The 12,690-nt window shown below is 37.4% G+C and overlaps 1 protein-coding gene across 7 annotated transcripts in view; it reads right to left on the reverse strand.

Moving 5' to 3' along the window:
• Positions 1–1,294: 1,294 nt before the first annotated feature.
• The window catches only part of ARMC6 (armadillo repeat containing 6), an 817,201-nt gene continuing 805,805 nt past the window's right edge, over positions 1,295–12,690 (reverse strand). For all 7 annotated transcript variants that reach the window (XM_044053937.1, XM_044053934.1, XM_044053935.1 and 4 more), the window contains one exon: positions 1,295–5,343. In XM_044053937.1, coding sequence (XP_043909872.1) covers positions 5,131–5,343 — 213 coding nt within the window. In that variant the 3' untranslated portion in view covers positions 1,295–5,130. The remainder of the gene's footprint in view (positions 5,344–12,690) is intronic.

Here is a 12,690-nt window from a genome sequence, read left to right on the forward strand (position 1 = left end):
GGCGATGGTCTGTCAGTTAATCAGTTTGTTTATATTTTATGCTGCTGCTATCCATCCTGATGTGTTTCTATACGATAAAGCATATAAACGAACTACCCCATCTGTTCGTCTTGAATCATAACATAGGATGAGCAACAAGGTGTAACATAGACCTGTTTGGTAAACCTTCCCTTCCCCCACTATATGACAGAAAATGTCTTACTCAAAAGAGAATGTTGTTACAGACCTTAGAACATGGGTTGATAATTCCTTCTCCATTAATCATCACATAACGACTGCATTCAGGAAGTCCTGCTTAGTGCAACCAATTGCCCAGGAGATATCTTCTAGAACCCAGAGAGGTCACTGTCCCATTATATTCAGCACTTAGGCCCATTATCAAATCTAATGCTCTCTTTAGGAAGTACCTCATTAAACATATCAAACAACCAGAAAGACTCCAAGAAAACTACTTGTTTAAAAACCCTAAACTACCAGAAAAGACTGATAGCACTATCCCTTTATTTAGTATCTTACAGACTTCTGAGGGGAAACACATGCCTTGCCTTTAGAGACAATAGAGGTGAAGTTGTCCAGGATCTTTTGCATCTCCACAAATAAAAATCATCCTACAAATACCAGTAAAAGGGATCTAAATCTTCACAAACAGATAAAACAGAACAAGGTTGAGAGGGAGTTTATCTTTATCAGCAGTTAAACAGGACAAGGTGGAGAGAGTGCTTCATTACGCAGCTTCTCTCTTGAACCTTTGGAACAGGCCAGCACTGTAAATTAAGCAGAATAATGCATTACCTTCCTTCAAATGGGAACTGGATGCTGGATGGGTATTCAGAAAAAAATCACCCTTGGCTTTAACGGCCTGGCCCTGCTCAACACAGGAAGTTCAGTCTTATGGTGGATACTGGCAAGGTGTATATAGTGAAGACTCAATTGCTTTGTATTTGCTATGAATAATATTCCATTTCTGTGTCACACTCAGCAACATTACTGAATGCAGGAGTCGTCTGACTCCCAAACCTATTTGGTTTCCTTTGTAGTTTCCTAACTCCAAACAGTATTACTTACACTTTTTTCCACTAAAACTCTTCTGTAATCTAAATACACAAGGGTGCAGCCTTTTGAAATCATAAAACAGTAAGTGTCAATTGAATATTTACACTCTGCACTATAATCTGGCAAACCAAAACTTGAAATCATTACTGGGAAACAAAATGTTTTTTAGTGACTTGCATTATGTCACCTTTAAACAGACAGCTTTGAGAGTTACTTGCATAATATGAAAATACACTGTGAATTAATTTATTCATTAATTTATTCAGTCAGTAGATGGATAGTACTAGACAACATTTTTGAGCACCACTTTTCGGCAATGCTTTTTATGTTACCAGCTATCTCACATGTACAGACTCATAGCATTACTAAGGACCCGCAGTCTTGCTTCAACATTCAAAGCCCGCTGCAGATGTCTGCCTTCTACAGTGACCCCAGTCTCTGACAGAAGGCAACTGAGCAGACATAAACTCAGAAGAGCAGTTTTCCTTGTCCCTAGCCTGCCTTTGGAACTCAGGCCATTATCGGAACTCAGGCTGCTCCCATTGTGCTTACTGTTGCATTATGCCACAGGTGTTGGATATAATCTAACCTGGAAATGGGATGTGGAATTCAGTTTTCTATTGTGTGTAAAAAGGAAATCAGCATTTTTACCATAAGTGAAAGTAACATTCAACTGGAAAAACTGTTTCCGTTAAATATCCTTAGATGATATGAGACTTGAAGTAAGACAGCAGGCTATGAAAGCTGAAATTGTTTAAATGGCTAGCTGCATTTCCTGGGGCTCGTTCAATACAATACTGTCTGTTATTAGCTCAGGATAGATATATCTATAAAAAACAAAACAAAACAAAAAAATAAATAAATAAATAATTAAAATTACTTCAAGAATTCCATGAATCCATGAAAATTTAGCTGCTGAACAGCTCCAACAAGGGTAAAAATAAAATACATCACTAACTGATCAGGTAAAGAACAGTACAATCAATTTGGGCACCATATAAAAAAGCAACATACTGAAAATGGAGAGATAAAAAAGGGAAAACAAAAATATAACACAGCTATAAAAAATGAACAGAATTAATATCTAATCATCCTAAAATCTGTTACTGAAGTAAGACTTCGGAAAGGATGCTTGAAATGCTAAACTAAAAAAACAATGGAAAAACACAAACAATCTAGCAGTTAACACACAAGATTAAAGCTACGAGCTGCTACTAATGAGTTGCTTCCAACAGTGCATGGTTTTATTCCCTCAGCCTCTACTTGCCTACAGTGAGACTGTGAGCATGTAATTTAATGAGACAGTGCTCTGGAAAAGTTGAGAAAATGAACTGGACTCCTAAAAAGTCTCCTGAACTACATGCCTAGCTAACAATGAACTTCAATATTTGAGTTATAAAATAAATAAAGCACAGTTTTAACAAGGTTGTTAAATCAGGAGCCCTACAGTGAACATTCCAAGCTTACATACTTTAGAAATATTTAGAAAAGAATTAAACTAACATACTGGTGAGCATAAACGTGAAATAAAGTTAAGTATAACATTCAGCATAATGGCCCTAAAAGTTACATGTTCATAAAATGTGTACATACAGTGCATGTTTTCTACAGTAAGTCACTTCAGAAAATGTCTGAAAAACACTTTAAAAGATAGGCATACAAAAGAAAAGACATAATTTAGTGGACAAGGAAATATCACTAGCCTACTCAGTGTGTATTACAGTAGGCAAAAAAAATGTTATTCTGAGTTGATATGAGGTAGCTGTAACATAACAATCTGGCACTACGAAAACTAGAAATTCAGAACTTCTTCCTCACAACTCTAACCAAATCCACAATGAAGGTGTACAATTTTTTTTACTAACTGTGTACCGTTTGAGGCTACAGTGAGGTTCTGCAGTGGCAATCACACCACAATCCCTATTCAAAACACTATCCCACCACAACACAACTTTCCACATTAATTTTTTTCTCTTTCAGTGAAAACATGCTAACGTTAACTCTACAGCTGAAAGCTACATCTGTACTGCAAGCTAAACAAATTCTATGCAAACCCGATATGAAGCTTGGTTTAACGACTGATCAACATAATGCAAAGAAAAAATTAAGAACTGATAAAAATTCTGGACGTTTAACAAAATTTAAATGCATCATAGAATACAATCCCCACTGGAGCTGTATTTTTTAATTCCTGTTATACAGTTCTGTAGCCATATGCATGAAAACAGTCAGGATTTTTTCATCTGAAAACTTTCTCCAATTCAGCTTCCTCCCACTTTTTTCCCCAAAAGAGATCACAATATACTGTATGAAACATCACAGCCCCTATAATCATAATTTAAACACATATCAAACAACAACATAATTTATAAATTTATGAACAAATTATTTACTAATAAATAATGAAAAGGAAAAAGTATAAGTGGAGTATAACCGATCCTGTACCCAAGTAGTACACTTCAAACTTTTTATTTTCAACAATACATATATTCAGATAAACTTGAGGATTCAAAGCAATTTACTCTAGAACATGGACTCAGAAATAATTCATATAAACTACATGCTATAAAACACATAATAATACACTGGTGAATCTTGCAACATCAACCATCCCCGACAAGGGAACAATTCTCAGGGATCAGAAAGGCTACTTTCAAGTGAGCCAGCTCATCATAAAGAAACCTGATGTTCAGGTGATGTCCTTGGAACCACAAAGCAGATTTTCCTCATCTACCAGCACAGGTCATGCAGGGCTGGAGACATGTACTTGGAAGGTCTATCAGTAATCTGGCTGTTACATTCTGCTTGACTGCTATGGACTGCAGGGACAGCTAGAATTACTACCACAGAGCTTTGCATCTAGTGATCATTGTGAAATCAATGTCACATACATCACTGATCATCTCTCTTCTAGCTGAATAAATGCCTAGATAAGATAAGAATGACAAACATTCACCTACAGATGACACTAAAGCAATGAGCATCGTGCTTTGAACCCTAAATAAATTTGGATCTTTCACCCTGAAATACATCAGGAAAAAAACCTAAGCTTTTGTCTTTAAACTAAGTGTCTGGTATAGAAACTATAATGAGCGCCAATTAACGAACTAATGTAAACTACCAGCTCATGAGCCACCATATCAAATGCTGAAAAAACAGTAACGAGGGTAAGAAAATAACTGCACCATTCAACTTTTGAACAATGTTGGTACCCTAACTAGCGTTTCTTACTTAACATGGGAAAATCTTAGTCCATGATGGAAAGGACTGTATACACTGGAGAGAAAAGTCAAAATATTCCCAATCTTCCCTTACAAAAAAAAAAAGATTTACCAGTAAATCTTCAACTTGTGTCAAAGACTATTCTAAAATGGATCACACTATCATGGCAAACATCAAGCACAGAAAAGCCACACAATTCAAAAGAGAAATGCAGTGGGCCCAAGATCACTTCCTAATAAGTAGGCTACAACGCAAACGTCATTAACACTAGATACCATGCTGACATCCAAAAATTAAATGGGTAAGTGTGCCCCTTGCAAACATCTGATTCCCTCTGCAAGGACGACTGAGTAGACCAGTTTGAAACCAGTCACATCTTAGAAAAAATATGGAAGGCCTTAACAAATTCTTCTCAATATGCTGACAAAAAAAGTCTATTACAGCCTGTTAGGAATTTAAAAAGCTAAGCTAATAAAAAAACACCCTTTTATACTTTGAAAAAGTTGTCATCTTCCTGCACACTTTACTGTAAATGTTTTAGATATAACTGGCTACTGTTAAGTGGTGCTCCATAATGAAATAAATAAAAGTAGTTAAGAATGTAAACCATTAAACTGCACTGACAAGATCAATTTCAAGTATGAAAAGTCATTTAAGACACAGTGCATCATTTCAGAATGATATTATAATCCATAAAATGACACTTAATGACCAGATTTTTTCTGTCATTTGTGCACCCTCAGAAATGCCATACAAGCAGCTTTTCACCATTTTTTCTCACTTAAGTGGTTTTCTAGGGTATAGACATGTGTTTGCCTTTTTAAAAGGCCCTAAAGAGAACATCCTATCATTTGTTCAGTTAGCCAGGCTTCCTTTCTGTCCAGTCCAAAGTTCACGGAGTTCTACTTTGCATCCAAGATCTCTCAAAGCAGCTTTGGAAACATCATCACAGTCTCTATGGGCATTTCGAGCTTGAATAATCAATGTTTCTGCTCCCATCTCCAAAATAGGTTGGCAATAATCGGGATTCCGAGAAACAAGGTTGCGTAGCAGCACACAGGCTTGTTTCTGTTGATAAAATATACATTATATATTATTTAAAATAACTGCATTTAAAATCAATGTCAGCAAAATACACAACAAATCCTGAATTATGTAAGAGTGGAGGTACTAGAGACTTGCATTGTCCATGAAAGTTAGTTTTAATTATCCATGTCTCTTTCATGTGTATAATTTCACTATACATTTTACATTTCCAATATTTGCTCCCAGTTACTCAAGTTCTGATCCCCACACTTTCATATACCGATTGCTATTTTGTAATATTAAATTTACTTCATAACCATTTAATTGAAAAATGCATGATAACATAATTACTTCTTCTACGTAAAAAAAAAAAGGTAGGACTATTGCAATTGTGAATCAGATATTTCTCTTTCTGATTAAAGATTTTTCCTTTTCAAATGCCTTAAACGTCTTCCCAGCTTTGTGCAGAGATATTAGGATTATGTCGCAACACACTAACTGAAGGTACCATTTTATCTGTACTAACTGCTAACATCCTTAACTGCAGCTGCCACCCTTCTGCAGTGCTATTGACTTTTTGTAATGCAAAGTAAACATGCATATATTCCCAAAACATTCATTACATCATATTCCACTTTCTCTGTACAAATTAGTGTTCCTGTACAGCTGAAATGTTTTTTTTATCATGTTTTACTACTATACAAAAAATTGTGATATGCTGCATAGAATAATTTGAGCACTGCCGAGATGGAAACCCTACACACACACACACACACACAAAATGAATGAGTAATACTACCATATTAATCCATTTTTTTTAACAACTTTTAGTAAGGACACATCTCAGGTTAAAATATTTTAACAAAGAATTGGAATCTGTTAAGTAATGAAAAAGACTTAAGGGATCTGCTGGGGGAAGAGACCCATTTGTGCATATAGAAAAGGGTGCACTATAAAAAATTACTTGAGCAGAGAAAATATAAACAGAATCAAGAGTATATGTATAAATGTGGAATATTCAAATTTTGTAGTAACATCTTAGAAACCAACAGTCTAGAAATTAATGGAGTCAAAATAAAAATCAGACAGATTCTGTTGTACTAGTGAAAAAGTGGTTTACTGTGCTCTGTGCCAAAATTGCCCATGTTTTCACTTGGACAAAACCGAGCATAGACCGAAAAACAGAATAAGAGAACACCTAAGAAACATAAGGGATGGTTGTGAATGCAATGCCTTAGCAAAACATATTTTAGCCTACCCAGTACATCAGTTTAAATTTATAATCCTGGATTCAATAAAATTATCTGATTTGGGGGGGGGGGGGGGCTGGCCATATTTATTAGAGGAACTAGAACTTACTTGGCAACTTCGTTTAAATTCCCTATATTGGCTGGGCTTAAATGATAGTGTGTCCATCAGTAGTTTATTGAAACTGAGGACATTAAATAGATGATGTTAATAAATTAAATTAGAAGAAACGTATTTATAAGATTACTTAACCAATTTTATTTGACTGGTTAATTTTATTTAGATTAAGTATTTAAATTGAACTTAAAGATGAATTTTTAGTACCTCTTATGGCTTCCTGGAGTTTCTTCGGTTAGGTGCCGTAGGGCTTTAATTATGATCGCTTTAACTGTTTTGGTTATTAATGTCAATCATTGGTAATATATATTTATATTTAAATCTCTTTGCATTGTTACTATGTATGGTTTTGCGGTAATTTACATGCTGGTACTTTAAGAATTGAGGGAAATTATGCCATTGTTTTTAGCTAATTTAAACAGTGAGTACAGGAAATGTTTCTATCTGATGAAGTTCCTATTAAACCAAGATCGGGACGAAAGCGCTTATTTATTTTTAAATATAAGTGTATGATCTGCCTTGACTTCTACATTTTCTTTTGGTTAGAGGTCTGCTTTTTAAGTCGTGTCTTTTGGAATATAAGGGAATGACAATCTTGCCAGGAAATTCACAGTGATATGGCAGCACTCTCCGTATTCCTCTGTTACACAGGCAAGACTTGGTTACTGAATGAAATACTGCCCTTACCAAAGAAGTCAGATGTAGAGGAAAAAAAAAAACAAATTCTAAGATGGTGCTGCCAAGGGCATTCAGTCAGGATCCACAAAGAATGAGATAACCAGCTCATCATCCTGGTTTATAGATGACTGCCTTCACCTCTGTTCTTAAGGGGTATACAACTTCAATAAGAAATCTGTCATTTCCCAGTGCCTTTTTCAGGCACAGAAAAATTAACGGACATCTAAGTAGATGACAAGCAATTATGAAGCTTTACTAACTTTAGAGGGTGGGGGAGCTGGACCATAAATGAAACCTTGTTTAAGGATCCATTTAGCATCCCCTAAAGTCTGTGGTGTTACATATTCCACTCCTTCATATCTGCAAGATGTGCACCTACATAATAATCTTACAGTAAAAAGCCACTAAGAACAACTATAAGCAGGATACAATTAAAAGTCCTGTAATTACCATGTTAATGGATGTTGCTGTTCCCCACATGATCCTCAAAGAATAGATATGCTCAATGTATCATCTGTTCCAAGACAAGTATTCTCCTTGATGAGTCTTATAATAGGACTTATCTTCACCAACCAGCATTTGGCATCTTTTTGACAGACGATTCAGTGCTTGGGAACAAAGTTATCTATGATGTTGTATGCTTAACATCATTTCAACTGCCTAGACAGCTAACAAATTCAACCTTTAGGATAATAAAACATCTACGAGGGGTTTTTAGGAAATTTAAAGAAGAACTGCTTAGAAAACAAAATGGGAAAAATGATATGGTGTGAAAGAGTGAGTTTACAAATACTTATACAATGACTGGTCATTAATATTCCAAAACGAATATGCTGATTGGTCAGCCCAATCAGCGTGCCTGTTGTAAATCCTAGCATACCAATGGAAAAAGCTCCGGTTGCCCAGACCTTTTTTCCTTTGCTATATACTGTAAGTTTTAATTTAAATGTTTTAACTAAAATAAAAAAAAAAATCTGTAATCCAGACTCCGGACATAGCAGAGAGACAGGATGAAGAAAATACTAGGAAAATCAGGTACGCTATAAGACACATACCTGATTTTCCTTGTATTTCCTCCATTCTGTCTCTCTCCTACCCCTAAAATGTCTGAAACTTTTTTTTATTAAAAAAAACAAAAAAAAAAAACAGAGCAATGGAGACCTTCTTTTCTCCATTGCTTCCTTTCCAAATCACTGATGTACTGGGTATGCATGGGAACACAAGTCCCACATGCATGCTCAGTACATCAAAAAAAGGCACCAGGATATTACCAGTCATGGAAGGACAGCACGGCGCCATTATACAAAGACAGCACCCCGGATTCACTATCCTTCTGTGCAGGACTAGCCTAGTCCTGCATGGAAGCAGCCGTTTAGGAGCAGGATGGCAGCACGCCTAGCATATTAATGAAGGCGTGCTGCCTGAGCTCCTAAATGGACACGGAGCATGTATGTAAGCAGAGCTCTCACAATATACACACTCCTGCAATGAAGAACAGCAGTATATGAATAAGAATGAGCAAGACCGTTCATAGGTGTTCGCATACCCTCAACAACATCCCCCAATTTACAAGTGCAATAGTTAAAATAGTAAAGACAAAGAAGTTTATTTTCTTAATAAAACAGATTAAATTTAACCATAGTTGCGCAGGTTTGCCCATCGCTTAGCTACGGTTAATGCAGCTTAAATGGCATAAAAGGATAAAAGGCAAGATATATGCAAATGAAGCAGTACAGCTGTAGTGTAGTGAGCAGAGCATTCGCCTTACGAGCAGTCATTCCTGGTTCAAGTCCCACTCCAGTACAATCCATTTTCCATGTCAAATCATTTTATGATCAATTTATTTTGTTGCATAACCTACAACATAACATATATTTGTGAACTGCAGTACTTCATTAAATGCAAATGTGAGGTGTCATTGTCATAATGTTACAAAGTCCACAGATACTCACAAGTGCCCCATACAGTATATGTACACAGTAATCAGGGATACAAATGGAAGGTAAAATGTGTAATGAATGATAAATCCATACAGATTCCAAATCCACCACCTTCCCAAGAACCATTAGACATTACTGTCCAAATTAGTGCGGTGGTAAGTGGGTGTAAGCATTAGTCAGCAAGAGTAAGCATATTTAAGCAGTAGTAAATGGGACTAAGCATATTTAAACAGTAGTAAGCGAGTTTAAACCCATTTGCGTGGGGGTAAGCAATGCTCACACAGGTTAAGCAATATTGAAGCTAACTCTCTGTAAGCATATTTAACAGGAGGTTAGCATTGCTTACCTTCACGCAAACCCGCTTACAATTGCTTAAAAGTGCCTTAATCACTCTGTATGCATCAGCCACTGTTCTGGCCAGAAAAAAAATAAACAGCCTTTGCAGGTCTTGAACCCAGGACCCTGTACACTATAGTCACAGTAGTTACACTAAGCCATCACAGCAGTACATAAGATTGAGGTATCACCAAACAGATCCTCACTATAGGAAATATAAACTGAACATGTGAAAGGAATCAATATACAGTTTTATATTGTATAACCCAGTACAGGACATAAATATGTGAACTGGATTACTGCATTAAGCCCAGATGTGAGGTGTCATTGTAATAAAGTGTTGACATCTCCTAATAAACACAAGGACCCCATACAGTGTACGTACACATGAATCATGGATACCAAACACATACATAACATGTAATGAATAGTAAATCAATGCCACAATGTAAATATAATGCAAATTAAATATTAAGCAACGCTAAGCATTGCACAGCCCAGCTTAGCAGGTGTAAGCAATGTGGAGGCCAGCTAACTCAGTCTTCCCATTGGTATACCCCTTTAAGCAATGCCAACCTTAGGTAAGCAGGTTTGCCCATAGCTTAACATTTTCAAAACCGTCCAATCATGGCAAAGTGTGGGAAACCGGCCCTATTTAAACCCAACAGGCGGGAATACATCTCATAACTGGTTGTAGCTTCCCGTTGTAGGCACTATGTCTGGAATGGGAGAGGGTGTGCGCTTTTGTGCACAGCGCTACGGCATCCAACAGTCCAGAGTCAAGGCAGGACTCCTTATGAAAGACCATGACCACAGACTGCTGCAGGGCCAGTACCAAGGTTCCCAATACAAAGCAGATGCCTGGAACCATCTCGCCCGTGACCACACCAGTCCCAATGGCATACCCCGAACTGGTGAGCAGGTCAGGCATCACTATGCTGACCTGAAGCAGAGAAAGGGGGAGCTCTTGGATCAGTGGATCCAAGAGGCTAGGAGGACAGGGGATGTCCCAGCCATGTGTATCAGTCCACTATCTGTTTAATAATTGCCAGCTCATGTATATTATGGATAGGTATGGCTAAATATTCCTCTTATGTCTTTCACAGCGGCAGGTGAGCAGGCTGCGAACCAGGAAGTCCAAGGCTGTAGACTGCAGCGGTTGCAGCGTGAGGTAGGTTAGTAATACTCTTGCATGTAGTGTCATAGTAAATAAATCTAAAAGTAGTAGTAAGTTAATTGCCTGTATAAAACCTGTATTGTTTAAGGCATGTACTGCATACACCAGAGAATAGGGCAGGAAGAGTCTCATATAGGTTGTATGTAAATAAAAGCATAATAGTCTGACAATTAAGGTCTAACTGCTGGACTGCATGTGTTCACTCTGGTATCATATGGTAATGTAGAGTTGCAATCACTTAATAGTACTGTTGTAGTAAGCACTGTTACCCACACTGTGCTACATAAATAAATTGTGTAAGAATGTCTGTATATGACTACTGTAATCCCAAGAGGTCAAATAGAACTGAGAGAGAGAGAGACTTAGAAAACATTGAAAAGACAGACAACAAAATCCAAATAGCACACTCAACTGTGACGTGAACTGTTGTATTTTTTGCACACACAGCCATGGTTCGAATCCTGTGAGTGGTATAGACTGTATGCAGAATAATACCTCAAGTGTACAGAAATGTCCAGAATATCCAGTAAATCGGCCCATAGCTGCTGTCTGTTCCCTTGGGAAGACAGTGGTATGATCCCAGATGTTTAGGCACCAAACAAGACATACAACTGATTGTCAGACATCTGTAACAACAAACCTGTCAGTCTAGCAACCCCCCCAAAATGTTATGAGTAAACAGCCAAGTATTCCCGTCTCCACCCCCATGTTGTCAAGTTGTGACCAGTGTGTGTACAGTAAACAGCCAAGTATTCCCGTCTCCACCCCCATGTTGTCAAGCTGTGACCAGTGTGTGTACAGTAACAAAGTGAGACGTATGTGCATAATACTAATGTGGAAACTGGTAATTTGTGTGGCAACATGCAGGTAGTGCTAACAAACATTGCTCCCACAGGTCTGTCAGATACGAACACTGTGCCTATAAATAAAAGATTGACATCCTGTACTGGTACTGTTTACTCTGATATTGTATGGCATTGTTAGTGTTGCAGTTGCTCAGAATAATAAGGTATTACTCATCACTGTCACCCACAATGTACTACATAATACAACTGTCTAGGAAATCCTGTATAAGAGTGCTGTAATTACAAGGTCAGAATGTAAAACCACAGGAGAATTATAGACAGAAATGAGACAACAGATACACAGCAATACCTATATAGCACACTCAACTGTAATGGACAGTGTTATAATTTTAGCAGACACAGCCATGGTTCGAATCCTGGGAGTGGTAGTAAGCTGTATGCACAATCATACCCCACAAGTGTACAGAAATGTTCAGCATGTCCAGTTATTTGGCCCATTTCTGCTGGCTGTTACCCTGCCCCCTGCCAAATCAGTGTGCTAATTTCTGACATGTAGGCAGCATTTCATGTCATATAACTGACTGTCAGACCTGTACATATTTGGAAAAAGTCAAATAAAACAAACCTGTCATTGTACAAGTCATTAAAGTTTTAAGAGGACAATAGTCGGAATATGTCCCGGTTCACATGCATGTGGTGAAGACATGCCCAGAGTGTGTGCAAAAAGAGAAGGACAGGTATCTGCATAACATCAACCTGGAATCTGGGAGTATGTGTAGAAACAGATAGTGTTAACAAACAATACCTCCACAGGTATACCAGGTAAGAGGTGTCTACTGCAGGTAAAAACCAGTTAATGTATATTGTTGTCGACAGCCATACCACTGTCCAAACTAAGGCAGCAGGGTAGTGTACTAATACCTGTAAGGTACAGATCACAGCACTGACTAGAAAAGTAATGCAAACTACAGGAATATACTAGCTGTTAATTGACACCCCCCCCACCATATCTGCAACAATAAACTAAATACACAACTCAGTTGGTATGTGCTGACTTAACTCTACTGTTGGGACATATGTCCTATTG

Source organism: Protopterus annectens, chromosome 13.part0 (genome assembly GCF_019279795.1).
Source record: "Protopterus annectens isolate FY-2018-M chromosome 13.part0, PAN1.0, whole genome shotgun sequence".
NCBI lineage: Eukaryota > Metazoa > Chordata > Ceratodontiformes > Protopteridae > Protopterus > Protopterus annectens.